At 46.0% G+C, this 16,037-nt stretch overlaps 1 protein-coding gene across 1 annotated transcript; it reads right to left on the bottom strand.

Moving 5' to 3' along the window:
• Positions 1 to 587: 587 nt before the first annotated feature.
• LOC308656928 (antigen-presenting glycoprotein CD1d-like) lies at positions 588 to 5,185 on the bottom strand. The gene is made up of 6 exons (XM_081308300.1): positions 5,003 to 5,185; positions 4,410 to 4,715; positions 3,836 to 4,114; positions 3,074 to 3,352; positions 2,301 to 2,403; positions 588 to 2,204 (listed from the first exon to the last, which is right to left on the bottom strand). Exons 1-6 carry the CDS (start codon positions 5,100 to 5,102, stop codon positions 2,183 to 2,185), a joined length of 1,089 nt encoding a protein of 362 aa, XP_081164426.1. The 5' UTR covers positions 5,103 to 5,185; the 3' UTR covers positions 588 to 2,182.
• Between the last annotated feature and the right edge of the window lie 10,852 nt (positions 5,186 to 16,037).

Here is a 16,037-nt window from a genome sequence, read left to right as displayed (position 1 = left end):
TCAGTCTATGTAAAACACATTTTAAGAACAAAGACAGCAGTAGAATGAATTGGACATAACTTTCCTACCTTCATATATGAATAAATGACCAATGTAACTCCACATCATGTACAACCACAATAAAGAGATCCCAATTTGAAAAAGTTATACTTATTCTATGTATGAATAATATGTCAAAATATACTATACTCTCCTGTATCTAGAAAGAAAGAATAAATAAATAAATGAATAAATCAAACTAAAGTTCAGAGTCGACGCTGGTAAAAGATACACTTAGCAAAACCTGAAAAGAGAAAACAAGAGTGACTATTTTAATGTCAGAGTAGAATTCAGGAGATTTATATGTAATCTTATATACGCACATAATAATAGAACTTCAAAAAACCTGTAGCATATAAAAACATAAAGTTAGAAATGAAAGGGAAAACATTTGCATCCACAAATATAGTTGGAGATTTCAACTCTCCTATCTCAGTAAGTAATAGAGCAAGTAAGCAGAAAACCAGTAAGGATATAGAAGATGTGAAGAACAACCTAATTGACATTTATAAGGCAGTTCACCCAATAGCAGAACACTTTATTTTCAAATACACATGGAATATTTTCACAGATAGACTGCATACACCAAACAACTCTCAGCAGATTTCAAAAGATTGAAATCACACAAAATCTATTTTGGGAATTAAACTCAAATCCAATAACTAAAATACCCATGCAAAACTAGCAAACATTTGATAATTACGTAATGTAGTATTATTGGGCAGGGCAAGGTACTGGGGATTGAACTCAGGGGCACTCAACTACTGAGTCACATACCCAGCCCTATTTTGTATTTTATTTGGAGACAGGGTCTCATTGAGTTGCTTAGTGCCTCACTGTTGCTGAGGCTGGGTTTGAACTCGCGATCCTCCTGTCTAAGCCTCCAGAATGTCTGGGATTACAGGCATGTAGCACTTCACCTGGCCATAATATACTTCTAAATAACCAATAGATTAAAAAAAAAGACATACACCATTGAGTTGAGCAGTTCCACTTCTTGGGATTTACTCAAGTAAAAGCGAATGCACAAAAAGGGCATAAATGGTCACAGCAGCTTCATTCCTGAGAGCCCAGGATAATAAATCACCAAATTTTTGTGACTAGCTTAATCCATAAATATTAGTATGTATTCCCATGTAAGGAAATGCTCCACAAACACTAAAAGAAATGAACTAGTGAAGAATGGAACGTGAATGAGTCTCAAACACATTGTGTCAAGTGAAGAACAGAAACATTCCATTCCATTTATATAAAATTCTTAGACTGGTAAAACAAAAAGAGGAAGAATATAGATCAATGCTGACTAATGCTGGGATTAACAAGGAGACATGAGAGACTTTGGGGAACTAAAAAGTTTGTGTGAGCTCTGAGAAGATGGGAGAGTAGTTACATGGGTGTAGATATTAGTAAAATTCGTTGAACTATAACTAGGAGCGTCTTCTTGTATGCAAATTATACTTTAAATTTATTTTATTCCAAAAAGGGTTGAGAAACACTGATAATATTTTATAACAGGGGTGCTCAGGGAGAAATACATCAGTTCTTCATGGCTCAGAAAAGTCTTTGTGGTGAAAGGGTGTTGAAAATGGATCTTGAAGAAGGGAAAAGAGACATGATCTGGGTGCACCCGAGATGAGACCAGTCAGCAATGTTTATTTATCACAAAGAATATTTTGTCCAAAGACAAGTTAACTTTTTAAATCACCTGTCACATAAAATTCTAGATTTCCAGTTTTCATGAGAAACATAGGCTGCAATCAGGCCAGAGTTTGACTGGGCACTTGACAGCTGGCCACTGCAGCTACCACCTTTGCAAAGGACACGTTTTCCCAGCTCAGGACAGACCCTGTCACTCCATGGCCAACCAGGGCACTGCTACCCCAGCCCTTACCTGCTCATTGACAGCAGGTCATCAGAGGACTTGGCGCTCCTCTTTGCACAGAATCACTGGGCCTTAAAAACTTGTCATACAAGGGAAAGGACTTGAAATATCTTAGATAAACATTAAAAGGATGTGGATGACCCTTTTCTTTTTTACTTCTCCAGGTTAACTCTCCATTCATCCTCCATTCCTAAGCAGGCAAAGACTGCAGTTCTGGGGACCAGAGGTCTTGGGGTCCAGACAGGCAGGTGACCAGAAGACTCACAAGATGTCTTCATAGGAGCTGTGAGGGAAGAGAAAGGGAGACACCATTCAGAAAACAGGAACAGGGGTGAAGCAGAGAGAGCAAGGGAAGGAGCAGATGGAAGGGGAGACTCACCGGTGTCTCTTGATCCAATAGAAGCCTAGAATGAGCACAAAGAGCAGCACCAGGCAAGCCAGTACCACCAGGATGACCAAGCCCACAGAGGTGTGGCTCCCACCTGCAGGGGACACAGGATGTGTGTAAGCCCAGGACGCCGCCCTGTATCAAGTTCCCTGGTCTAGCACATGTGAGGGGCCAGGCACTGCCTTTTTCCTCCCCCCATTTAGAGCATCAACTTCTATACCTCAGAAGGAGGTATAGAAGGAAGCACTCAGTATACCACAGGTCTCAGTATACCACAGCTCTCCTTGTTAACCTGCTTTTCGTAAGTCCCTGATCCCCATTCTGCTGGGAAATGAATCTTCCCAGGATCCTGTTTTCAGTTTTTATGCAGTACTGATTTTTGAACCCTAGAGTCTGGGGAAAACCACGGAGCTGTATCCCAAGCCCTTTTCTTTTATTTTGACACAAGGTCTCCCTAATTTGGCTAGGCTGGCCACCTACTTGGAATTCTCCTGCATCAGCCTCCCCAGCAGCTGGGAATAGAGATAAGTGCTGTCATGCGCAACTTCCAGGGATTCATTATTTGCCAACAACTTCCAGATCTCTAAGATTATCAATCCCATTTCATCTTGTATTTAATACATCGGATGTCAGTCCTATTTTCCTCTTTACTGTGTCTGGAATCCATCCTTCTAGCCCTCCTAGTTGGTGTGGCAACTCCATCCTTCACAGTCACTTGAGAACCACCGGCCTCCATTTCCAATACAGCCCCAGCCCTTTCTCACCCCAGTAGAGGACGAGGTCCTGCCCTCCTAGGCTGCTATGCTTCACCCTGCAGGCCAGGCCAGCCGCCTCCCCAGCTGCCACATCCAGGGTTGCTCGGAGATACCACGTCCCATCTGCATTGGGCAGGATGTCACCTCTCTGAGTGCCCTGCTGCTCCTGTTCACCTCGCATCCACATCACCCACACGGGCTTTGGGTAGAATCCAGACACGTGGCACACCAGCAGCAGATGGCCAGGTCCAGGACTGGGGCCACTGGACAGCCAGGCCTCGGGCTTCACTGTATCCAATAAGGGATAAGGAAAGCATAAGGTAGGACCTCTGATGCAGAGTTCTCACCTTATGCTTGGCCTCTTCCAAGGTTCATGCTCCCCAAATGTCCACTTCTGGAGGTGAAGTCTCCAGGTAGCTCTGATCCCTTTGTGTCACCTTGTCCAGGAGACCCATCCCTGATACTCCTTCCCCTCCCCTGATCCCAGTGCCCCATAAATGCCTCACCTCCCTACTCTAACACCCTGAGCTCAGCTGGAGCACACAGCATGTCTCAAACATTGAATCAATTCTGACCCACAGTCTTGATTTAATTCAACTCATGGAACCCAGCAGGTACTCAGTGACACAGGGTGATATGAACAAATACCCTCATGCCTTATCCATCCCCTCTATGTCTTGCTCTTTGTCTGATGCTTAAAGGAAAGCAAACCCTTGGATGGCAAAACCTAGAAGAAGCCTGAGTAACAGGAGGAGAGGACAACAGGTGGACCTTGTTTCTCCAGTTCTGACTTCCCTGTCTCTAGGACGCCATGGACATATTCTGGACAGATGTCACTGAAGAGCCACTGCACTGTTTTCCTTGTCCCTTGGTCAAGGTTGAGCACTTTGATGACCAAATCAACCCACTGGGGGGCCTGTGGGACAGGCTCCCAAGCAGTTCCCTGGAAACTCAGGATATATTCTCCTTGATATGCTACATGGAGAAAGTGTTCTGAGACGTTCCCAGGGTACACCTCACAGCCACCAGACAGCTGCAGCTCCATAGGATCTGTGGAGAGAAACGTGTAGAAATCAAAGAAGGGTTTAAAAGAAGGGGACAAAGGAGAAGAAACTGTTCTGAGAGTTATATTGAGAACCCACGGTGGAGGGAAATAGAGTCGGTGGTCAGGAGTAGGCAGGAACAAGGTGTTGTTTTCAGAAGAAACAGAAGCATCTCCAGGCAGAAGTGGAAATTCGAAGAGGTGCAAAAACAGAATCTCATCTGGTGGGAGCAGAGTCTCTCTTCTTTCTGCGCTCATTCTCAAGCCTCAAGTGCCCGCCCAGGATCCCATCCCTCAACTCACACTTGAAGCGCAGCATTTGAGCAAACTTCCGAATGTCTTTTGTGAAACTGCTTCGGAAGCCCAGATACAGGTGCTGCATTTTGTCCCATTGCTGGCTGCTGAACGTGCCGCGAGCCCAGGGCTTCACAAAACGAATAGTGTCCGCGGCGTTGCTCCAGCTGTGCGTCTGCAGCTCCCCCAGCCACGCCACGCCCTCCGCGCGTGTGGAGGTGTTGCTGGGAAAGGACGAGGTCTGGAGCCAGAGGAAGGTGAAATTCTTTTGCGGGACTGAGAATGAGTGAAGCTTGGAAGTGTACAGCGAGTGGCCTACGGAGCAGACAGCATAATGAGAAGCGGGGGGGGGGGGCGGGGGGGGGCGGGGGGGGGCGGGAAACGGCCTCAGGAAAGGCGACTGGGACGCACGAGTGGTGATTGCGAGCCCGGAGCAGCGCCGCGTCTCCGAGGCCAGAGCAGGTTCTCTGCAGGCTCCCTGAGCCCGGGATCCCGAGACCAAGCCTCACTCCTTTGCCCCCACCGTGGGTCTCCCTCACCCCGGTGCCACCCCTTTTCTCTGTGCTCTAGGGCGAGCTTCCCCTCGCCCTGGTTCCACTCACCCTCATAATTTCCCGAAAGCTGGGAAAGCACCCACAGCAGCAGGAACCACGCGCATCCCATGTCGCCGGGCGTAGGAAACTCGCGGGCTCCGCGCAACATTGGGCAAAGCCCTCTGCGCTCCTCTGCACGCCTCGCCACCTGCAGGCTCAGCTCGCTCCGCTCTGGGCAACAAACTCACTCCCTCGGCCAGCCGTGGCTCTCCTCTTCTGCCGGAGGTCCCTCTGGCTCTAGGCTTCCCAGAACCCTGAAGGGGTGGGAGGAGTCCCAGCGCTGTCGCTCCTACGCTAGATTTCGCCATCCCCTGGTCTTAGCATCTGTTTCGCTTATTAAACCGTTTGAAACAGAACTTGGGATGCTTTACAACTGTTCTCTTAGTGTTTTTTAAAGTACGTCAAGGTGTATATATGTCACAACTCGGACAGTGTTAAAAATGCAAAGAAAAAGGGAGGAGGAAAGGCTTGGGCTTAGCCGTGGATGTCTCCAGGTGGAACCAACTACGGGTGATTTTAATTGGATTTGCCCTTTTAAGTCTTTCAAAATGTTTACAAGTGTAAGGATTATATTTACAATAAAATAAAACATTGAAAGTGATTTTCTCAGTGGCACATTGAGAGAGTTTGACTAGACTGGCATTCTTTAGAGCGTCCATATCCCAAGATTCTTCCATTTCAGTGTTTCCCAGTTTCTCTTTCCTCCTCTGATGGCCCTTGGTATCTTCTGAGCCAGCGTCTTCTCTGATTTCCCTTTAGGTTTTATTTTTGTTTCTTGTTTGGGTTTTCTTTTCTTTTCTTTCTTTCTTTTTTCTTTTTTCTTTCTTTTTTTTTTTGGCTGGGGGAGGGGGATACAAGCACATTTCATTGCACTTCACTTTAATGCTGTATTTTATGGAATTTGAAGATGTGTGGCAACCCTGCATGGAGGAAATCTATTAGCACCATTTTCCCAACAGCTCAGATGATCTTAAACAGTTTTTAGCAATAAAATATTTTAATTAATGGATACACATCTTTTTCACACATAATGCCCACTTACTGGAGTACAGTAATATGCCTGACTGTAGGGGTGCTCCCCTACATTCCCCTCCACCTCTCACCCCTCCTGCGGCCACTTCTCCTGCTGGCTGCCTCTTCTACCTCCTGCTCACTCCTTCTCCAACTATGAGCCTCTATTCCAAAGAAAAGACATAAAATTAAAGTGCGTATCTGTGAACCTGGAGAGCCAAGTGCCCGTTCCTCACACTGAAAATAAGAAACTGACAACAACAGTGGCTCAGAGCCCTTGTCACCTGGATGAGGATCCCTTCTTTACTCAGTCAGAGCCTGGATAGCTGCTGATCCTCTCCCAGGCCAGCTGGGCTCTACCTTAATCTCTTAAGTGGCTCTCTCTCTCTACATTTCTACCTCATCACCACCCTAACCTTTTGCCTGGTCCAGGAAGTGGCTCTTTGTCAGGAGAGCAAAACAACAGCATGGCCTACAGGATCACACAGGCCCTCCCTGCTCAACTCTGAATAACCCCTGAATACCGTCTTGCCTTCCAGCTTCACTTGCTCTGCATCTTAGCCTCTCTGTCAGCTTTCAGTTCCTCTACTATACACAGCTTCTTCCTGCCAAAAGCCTCTGAACAAGCAATTCACTCTGCCTGGAGAGCGCTGGCCCCTCTGCTCCCCTGACCACTTCCTGGGCCTAGTTTTTTCCACTCTGACCTCAGGCTCTGAGGTCAATTTCTCAGGGGAGTCTTCTGAGCCTCCCAGACTGTGAACAAAGGCAGGAGAACTAGGCCAGCCCCACCTGCACTCCTTGCTCACTAACTTGTTTTGCAAACCTTTCCTCCCAGCACACGCAGAGCCTGTCATTATAGAAACATTCGTGTGTGTGTGTGTGTGTGTGTCTTTCTGTGTGCTCTTGTCAATGGAGGGACAAGATCAAATCTCCTGGCTCCAGTTCCTCCCATTCTGACCTCAAGAATATTACCCTCTCCCCACACCCGATTGTATCCCTGGAGAATAAGCTTCTGCTCCTCACTCTAAGCTGAAATCCCAGAGATGGGCCTAGCCCAACCTACCTTTCTGTAATGAACGTTGTCCCAAAACAGCTTGAAAGAACACAGAAAACTTATTTTTGTAATCAAAATAAGAAACTAAATGATTAAATGAGAGTTCAAAATAGTCCAGATAGTGGATGGGAGGGAAACCATGGGCATACCAGTAAAAAGAAAAGTGAATCATAGTACAGTACTTTGCATTCTCCAAATTTCTAATTTCCCTTTAAAAATCTTAAAAGAGTTCTGTTATTTATATTTCAAGTTTTTCAAGTGCTAACAGTTTTTCAGGCTTAAAGAGATGAAGCTATTATTTTTTTTTATTTGGTTTGGTTTTTGTTATGATTTTTGTTATGTGTTTTCTGACCAATGAAAGCAGTATAGTATAACCTCCATTGATGGTTATCTGTACTTAAACAATTTCTTTTCTCAAAGGTCAGTTGATCCAGACACTTTTGGGCTATTATAACTTTCACTATATTTTTTCTGAGAAGAGAACCATTGAATCCAGGAACTTGTTGCAAGGTATACCTAGAAAGATTTTTATGTTTTTACTTTTGCCGCACGCGTTCGGCGAATGGGCCGAGTCCGGCGGGAGACGTCGGGATTAAAAAGACACAGGAGTCCGAGGTCCTTCATCCAGGGGGAATCTGTCTTTATTATCTCAGCTCATACTTATATATTTCTTTCAGATAGAATAGAAAGCCACTAGTAGGCGGGAGCAAGGAGGAGGGGAAAACAGGTGGTTCATGTCGACTCATAATGAGCCTTCAACCAGGAACCTTATCAGACCCAAGCAGGTCAGGGCGTCCCCACATGACCATTACAGGCTGAAATAATATGAAAACAGACACCACAAATCCTTCAAGGCCTTGTGAGCTCCTTCAAGGCCTTGTGAGCTGGCCTCTTTGACGTGCACAAAAATCAGGGCTGGATCCAAGCCCTGGGGGCCGGGGGGAGTCCGTGCCAGCAGTTTCCCCCTCTTTTGTTTGTTGCACGTCAAAGGGAATCAAGTAGCCCCTGTCTTAGGTCGTTCACTGCCCTTACAGTGCTTACCCGTCTCTGGGGAGGCCCCATTCCCCTGCCTTAGGTTGCAGTGCAAGCGTGAAAGTTGCCCGTCTCTGGGTACTACAAGATCAGCTTGTTGATGTCAAGGCGTTTAGTGGTATCTACTCAGCCAGTCATTATTAGGTCTTTAACTGGTTCCGGTTCAACAGGGCGTAGAGTCAGAGGAGAAGAATAATAAAATAAAGAAGAAAGGGGGGTGAAAGGAGGAAGGCATGAAGCAGGGATCATTGTAGAAAAATCATCTTTGAATTGGTCGGAGACAAACTTCAGCAAAATCATCTTTGGTTTGTAGGCGTTGATAATGAACCTGTATTGGCTTAGAAGTCAGAATGTTAATTTGATCTTTAATAAATTGTGTTATTCTATTGACAAGGCAGGGGCCTATAGCAACTATAAGGAGAAGGCCCGACAGGGGTCCAAGCAAAGGAAGGAGATAAGGCAGAAATCCATTTAGTCCCGTCCAAAGGGGATTTTCAAGTAACTCCTTTTTTCTTTTCTCCAAGTCATCTTGAAGTTCCTTAATTTTTGTACGGACTATGCCTGACTTATTAGCATAAAAACAACATCTCTCCCCCAAGGCCAAACAGATCCCACCCTGATTAGCGGTTAGCAAGTCTAAGCCATGTCTGTTTTGAAGGACCACCTCTGCTAAGGAGTCTATTTGATCTTGTAAGTCCTTAATGGTCCCTGATAGGGTTTGTACATCGTCTATGAGTTGTTGGGATAAGCGGCGGTACGAATGTATAGCCGTGCCTAATCCGGCTGTACCGGTGCCCACAGCAGCGGTCACTCCAAGGCCCACAAGAAGCGGCAAAAACTGAACAGCCCTTTTATGTCTCCTGATCAAAGTGTCCAGGCTGGGAATAGGCAGGGGCTCATCACCTGAGACGATTGTTACATCAGGGAGGAGAAGTGCCAGGACACATCCGCCCGTCCAGTTGGCCGGGAGCCTGGAAAAGGCAAGGTTTCTGCCACAGACAAAGACAGTACCGTTGGGAGGACAAAGAGGTGGGGTTGGTGAGGAATACTTAGTGACCACCGAGCAGTTCCTTACATTCAGGAACCCTACATCAACATCATTAGAAGTGTTTTGAAAAGATCCTATAAGGCACATTATAAAGCCCTCCACAACTTGCACCCTAAAGGGTAACCCAGGGCCACACGCTGTGCCCTCTTGAATGGTATTATTAACAGGAATGGCCAGTGGCATCATTACACCTGTGGTCATACAAAGCCAGCAATCTCCGGCAAGAGTGGGATTGGAGTCATTAAGCAGGGAAAAGGTGGTCTCTAAAATACCTAGGGTGTTAGCGTCTAGATCAGGGAGTTGGGATTTAGGTAGTGCCAGGGGGTGATACATAAGTTTGGGGATCTCTGGTTCCAGTCGCCTAATTACCTCAATGTGTTTAATGGCATCTGTGGGCCCCCCTCCATCAGAGATCCCTACAGGGGCCGTGCTAGACCAGCAGGAGGGCTTGCCAACAATACCATAACAACCAGCCAGCTTCATGTAGCCAGATATGTCTCCCCCTCCGAACATAGGTTGAGAAAAATAGGCACTATTTGGTGGACCCTCCCCTTTGACGGCAGTCAGCGTGGCCTCAAAATATGTTTTCCCATTTTTAATGCAAGGGGAGGCCTCCGTATAGCATGAGGAATGAATTGTTGACGTAAAATTGCAAGTTGAACAGCATTGTGGAGTGCCCTCCGGGTTTGGAGCTTTAATTTTTGGCTTATTGATACAAACCCAATTGGGGTGGGTAGCACCCGTGGTCTGGAAACTTGTACTGAGGTAAGCCACCCTATTGGTACAATCAGAAGTGGCGGTGTAAAAGCCTGGGGCCTGCGTCATTGTTCCCCCTTTGCATTCACAGGGGGTTCCATAGAGGTATGTTAGAAGATTTGTGCCGGCCGGGGGACCAAGGCCCCCATGAACTAACTCACCCAGAGGGAACGTCACCAGCAGAGTCCATCTCACGGTCCGGAAGATCGGTGGCAACGGCAGGCTCAGGTGTCTGGGGGTCTTCATCTGGAGCCTCATGTTTGTCATTCACCGGCCTTATGCAGCGTTCCAGGACCCAAATGGGCTTTTCTGCTCCTGGAGGGAAAACACATACGGCTCCTCTCACTCTCACTAAGAGTGGAGCCAAAGGCTGCCACCTTCCGGTGGATAAATCTTTCCACCGTACTTGAGCATTTTGTACAGTTGGAGGGGAGAAATGGCGCTGTGTGGCCGTACGTCCCCTCGCATCAGTGAGCAAAAAATTCAAAGTGAACAAGGTTATGGATAATAGTGCTTGTGGTCCCTGGCAGCATCTATATATCTCCCCCTCTTTTGTTTTTTGTAAATAGGTTTTTAAATGTTGATGGGCCCGTTCTACAATCGCTTGTCCCTGGGGGTTATATGGAATTCCAGTTTTGTGTTTAATCTCCCACTGGGCACAGAATTGTTGAACTGCTTGGCTTGTATATGTGGGTCCATTGTCTGTTTTGAGACAGCGTGGAGTGCCCATGTAAGAGAAAGCTTTTAAGAGATGTCTAATTACATCTTTAGCCTTTTCCCCAGTATGTAAGGTAGCAAAGATATAGCCAGAATATGTGTCAATAGAAACATGTTCAAAAGACAGTTTTCTAAAACTTGGGAAGTGGGTAACATCAGTTTGCCAGACATCATTGGGGTGTAAGCCTCTAGGGTTAACACCTAAACTGGGAGAATGAATAAATGGAGCACATACTGGGCATAGGGAAACAATTTGTAAAGTCTGATCACGCGAGCATCCTGTGCGGAAGCATAAGGATTGTGTATTTAGATGGAATTTAGCATGGAGTTGTGAGGCCTCATCATACTTGGTTATGGTGTATACTAGGCCCATAGTATGAGTGGCGGCATCTGTTTTAGCATTACCCTCCGCCAGAGGGCCAGGAAGCTCCGAGTGTCCTCGGATATGTCCAATGAATAAAGGATCTCGTCTAGCCCAAACAAGGAGTTGAACTGTTTGTAATTGTTCCATGATGGTAGATTGTCTGCCAATATAAGGGGCTGTTTCAATAACTGAGGCTAAATTGGCAACATAGAGACTATCAGTGTACACATTAAGTGGAATAGAATTGTATAGTTTAAGGGCCATAATTAAAGCCTCGACTTTTGATCTTTGGGCAGATAGTTTAGGTACTGGGTGTCGAGTTACTTGAGATCCATCAAAAACAACAGCAAACCCCTCTTTTGTTCCATCTGTATAAACAGTCTGTGCTCCCGGGATAGGCTCCCCTTTAATAATTTTTGGAAAAATAATAGGACACCTTTTAAGGCCTTCTAGAAGTTTATGTCGGGGAAAGTGATTATCAATTTTACCTTTGAAATTACAAAGAAAAAGACACCAAAGATCATGTTTTTGTTGCAATTTTAAAATCATATCCTGGGTATAGGGTTGAATGAGAATGTCAAAAAGTCTTTCCAAACAATGTATCACCCAAATATTTGGCTTTCCAAATCAGATTTATTACTAGTTTATAAAAGGGGGTTATTACCCGAGAGTTAGAAGCGGGTAAATGGACCCAATAAATAGGGCCTGCTTGCCAAAACACTCCAGTAGGAGTTATTTTAGATGGCAGAACTACAAATGATAGGGGTATAGAGTAGTCTATCTGGGTAACCTGCATGTCTTTTAGGGCCTTCTCTATCAGTCTTAATGATTGTAGAGCCTCAGGTGTGGGTTTCCTGGCTGAGGTAGGGGAAGGGTCTCCTTGGAGGAGATCATATAGAGGCTTAAGTTCCCCTGTGGGAATATGGAAGGATGGACGTAGCCACTGTATTTCTCCTAAAAAGGTTTGTCATTGATGTAAAGTCTTAAGGTGGTGTATTTGGAATTGAGGCTTTTGGGGATAGATTTCAGTATGATTTATAATATACCCCAAATAGTTAAAAGGGCGTTGGAATTGAACCTTTTTAGGGGCTATGATCAATCCTGCCCTTTGTAGGAGGGACTGGAGGACCTCATAAGCCTGAAGGAGGGAGCCTTTCTGTGGCCCTGCTAATAAAATATCATCCATATAATGAATAAGATACAGCTGAGAAAATTGGCGCCGGAAGGGTTGTAAAACTTTGGCTACAAAATATTGGCACATTGTGGGACTGTTGGACATTCCTTGGGGTAGGACAGTCTACTTAAATCGTTGGTAAGGCTCCCTAAAATTTATGGATGGTAGGGAAAAGGCAAAGCGTTTTTGGTCTTCTGGATGTAGGGGAATGGAGAAAAAACAATCCTTTAAGTCTATGACAATAAGGTGCCAATCCTTAGGGATTGTAGTCGGGCATGGCAGCCCTGGTTGCAGGGGTCCCATGGGCTGCATGGTTTTATTAATCGCCCGTAAATCTTGTAGGAGTCTCCATTTTCCCGATCCCTTTTTTATGACAAAAATAGGAGTATTCCAAGGAGAAGTAGAGGGTGTCACATGTCCCAGGTTAAGTTGTTCCTGAACTAGTAAGGAAGCGGCCTGTAACTTTTCTTTTGTTAGGGGCCACTGTTCTACCCACACTGGATCGTTTGATAGCCATGTGATGGCTAGTGGGGATGGCCGCTCTTCAGCGGCCCCTAAGAAAAATTTCCCAATCCTCGTTGGTCCTTTCCTTTTCTAATAACCTGGCCCATTAGGTCTATGGAGGAAGTTCTGCCCTCATGTCCCTTTCCTAAGTCTTTCCCAGGCAGCCATCCCATATCCAGCATTACATTATTAACAAAATGATTATTTTTTTTTAAGGTTTGGGTGGTAAGGATAGCCCCCATTTGTTGGAGTAGATCTCTCCCCCAGAGGTTTGTGGGAAGCCCGGCCACCACATAAGGTTGAAGAAGCCACTGTGACCTTCATTATCTTCCCACTTTAAGAAGGATGCACTCTTTTGTGGTCTGGTTTGACCTATGCCCTGTAGGACAGCAGAGGGACTCTGGAGGGGCCAGGCGCGAGGCCACTGTCTATCGGAGATGACAGAAACATCTGTCCCCGAGTCCAATATTCCCTCAAAGGTTTTATCTTGTATTTTCAATGTAAACTTAGGACGTGAATCCAAGTGAGCCACCCAGTAGGTTTGGGGGGTCCCGGTGGAGCCAAATGCGCCCCTTTCTCGGGATCTGAGAAGATTAGGTCCAGGGACAGAGACCAAGGGCAGAAGCACCAGTTGGCCTATGCGCTCTCCCGGGCGGATGACAACAAGTCCCTGTGTTGCCTCTACCATTATCTTTATTTCTCCCTGGTAATCAGAATCAACAACTCCGGTAAGGACTCTCAATCCTCGCTGAGCAGTGCTACCCCGCCCCAGTACTAATGCCATTGTTCCTTCAGGAAGGGGCCCAAATACTCCAGTGGGTAAAATTTGGGGCCCCATCTGTGGGGTTAGCACTGCTCGGGAGGTGGAACTGAGGTCCAGTCCTGCACTTCCTGGGGTTCCCCGGGGTAGTTGAGTGATAGAAAGGGGTTGGTTAGCGGGAGGCGGCGGAGACGCCTGGTCCCTGAGATTTGATTCTGTCTCGGCATTGCCCCGTACACTTTGGTTTCGGGGGCCCGGGGCGGGCCCTTGTTCCCGTTTCCCGGTAATATGAAATGACCTTCATTGTCAAATTTGGATCTGCACCCAGTGCTCCAATGATTACTCCTACGGCAGTGGGGACAAAGTCCCGGTCTCCCTCTGTCAGGATTTTTATGAAATTTTGGGCAATCTCTTTGTATGTGACCTCTTTTGCCACATTTAAAGCATTTCCTCAGGTTAACCCCTTGATTGTTAGATTTTTGAAAACCAGTCTTAAGGGCCGCGGCCAGAACTTGACCAGTGATATGGGGCCCATCTATATCCTTGCATGCTCTAATCATATCATTAACACTTTTGGCTCGTGAGGACTTTATGGCATTTTGGCAGTAGGTATTAGCGTTTTCATAAGCCAATTGTTTAATCAAAGGCATGGCCTGTTCCAGGTTTGGGAATATTTTTCCCGCTGCCTGCATTAGGCGGGCTGTAAAGTCTGAATATGGCTCGGAAGGTCCTTGAGAGATTTTTGAAATTTTAGCCTCTGTTTTGGAGATGGGTAAGGCCTTCCAGGCATGTACGGCAGCTGCGGCAATCTGAGCGTAAACGTCTGGGTCAAAATTTATCTGTTGGTCAATGGTGGCATATTGCCCAGTCCCCGTCAACATTTTTGCATTTCTCTGTGGATGACCTGTATTTTGATTAATTTGGGCCAACTCACGGCATCTCTCATGATATTTACTTTTTCATAACAAAAAATCTCCTCCTGATAAGACAGCCCTACAGAGTTGTTGCCAATCACTAGGAGCCAACTGATTAGCTGAGAAAGACTCAAAGAGGGTTAATGTAAAGGGAGCATGAGGCCCATAATTTATAACTGCCTCCTTAAGTTGTTTGATATCTTTAAAGGCTAAAGGGACGTGGACCTGGGCTGGTTGTCCATTAGCATCAGTATTCTCTATCATAGGAAAAGTTTGAGCTATCTAAGGGCTCCAATGGACCCCGGCTCGCCTAATTAGGGGGTCTCCGTTTCCGTCCCAATAAGGATTATAGAGAGGAGGAGGGACAGGTGGGGGTGCACTAGGCGCTTTTGAGATAATTCCTTTTAAACGACCCTCCATCTCTTGAATCTCCTTTTTTAATTCTTCCTCCTCTTCAGAGAGGCAACTAGCATCCTCAATGTCCTTGTTTAAATTAACGTGAAGGCGTCTCTTATTTTTTCCGGTAGGGACTTCAGGAGAGCCTTCCTCTTTTAGGGAAACCTTCATCTGTTCTTCCTGAACTTGATTAAGGGCTTGTTCACACTCTGCAAGTTGTTCTTTAATCTTTATTTTGTCTGTTAGTAAGGCATCTTTAACCAATCTCCACAAAGAGAAAGTGGCAATAGGGACACTCCCTGGTCTTTTATCCTTCAATAATTTCTGAAGATCATGTCTAACCTGATCCCAATCATTATTATTAAGAAATCCCCCTGTCAGAAACCAAGGACATGCCTGGGCAATAACTTCAACGAATTCTGTTGCAGTTTTTGTTTTTATTCCTGTTCCTTGTGTGTTCAACAGCTCTCTGAGTTCGTTGGCCAGACGAACTTTAGCTGCTGAATTACCCATGGTGCGCACTTCTTTTCCCCTTTTCTTATGGAAGGTCTCTTTTCCCCTTCTCTTATGGAAGGTCTCCAATTTTCCCCCTTCTCTTATGGAAGGTGAGTCCCGTAGTCCCGTCCGCTTATCTCCGCTTATCTCCGCTTTCCGGTCTCGGTGGGACCTCCAACTGCCGCACGCGTTCGGCGAATGGGCCGAGTCCGGCGGGAGACGTCGGGATTAAAAAGACACAGGAGTCCGAGGTCCTTCATCCAGGGGGAATCTGTCTTTATTATCTCAGCTCATACTTATATATTTCTTTCAGATAGAATAGAAAGCCACTAGTAGGCGGGAGCAAGGAGGAGGGGAAAACAGGTGGTTCATGTCGACTCATAATGAGCCTTCAACCAGGAACCTTATCAGACCCAAGCAGGTCAGGGCATCCCCACATGACCATTACAGGCTGAAATAATATGAAAACAGACACCACAAATCCTTCAAGGCCTTGTGAGCTCCTTCAAGGCCTTGTGAGCTGGCCTCTTTGACGTGCACAAAAATCAGGGCTGGATCCAAGCCCTGGGGGCCGGGGGGAGTCCGTGCCAGCAACTTTTATTGACATGTATTAATTGTACATATTAGTGGTATTCAGTATGCTATTTCCACACATGTACAGTGCGAAGCAATCTAATCCAGCCTCCCTCTGTATATCATCCCTTTCACACACACAGCATTTCTAACCTGTTAATCTCTGGTCTACATTCAGGTGGACTTCTTTTAACTTCCACATGAGAGAGAGAGAGTGTAGTTCTTGCCTTTGGTGCCTTTGCCCCT

This window comes from Spermophilus citellus (assembly GCF_964194105.1).
Source record: "Spermophilus citellus genome assembly, chromosome: 9".
Lineage (NCBI taxonomy): Eukaryota > Metazoa > Chordata > Mammalia > Rodentia > Sciuridae > Spermophilus > Spermophilus citellus.
Note: the sequence above shows the minus strand (reverse complement) of the source record. Positions and strands in the feature narration are given on the sequence as shown.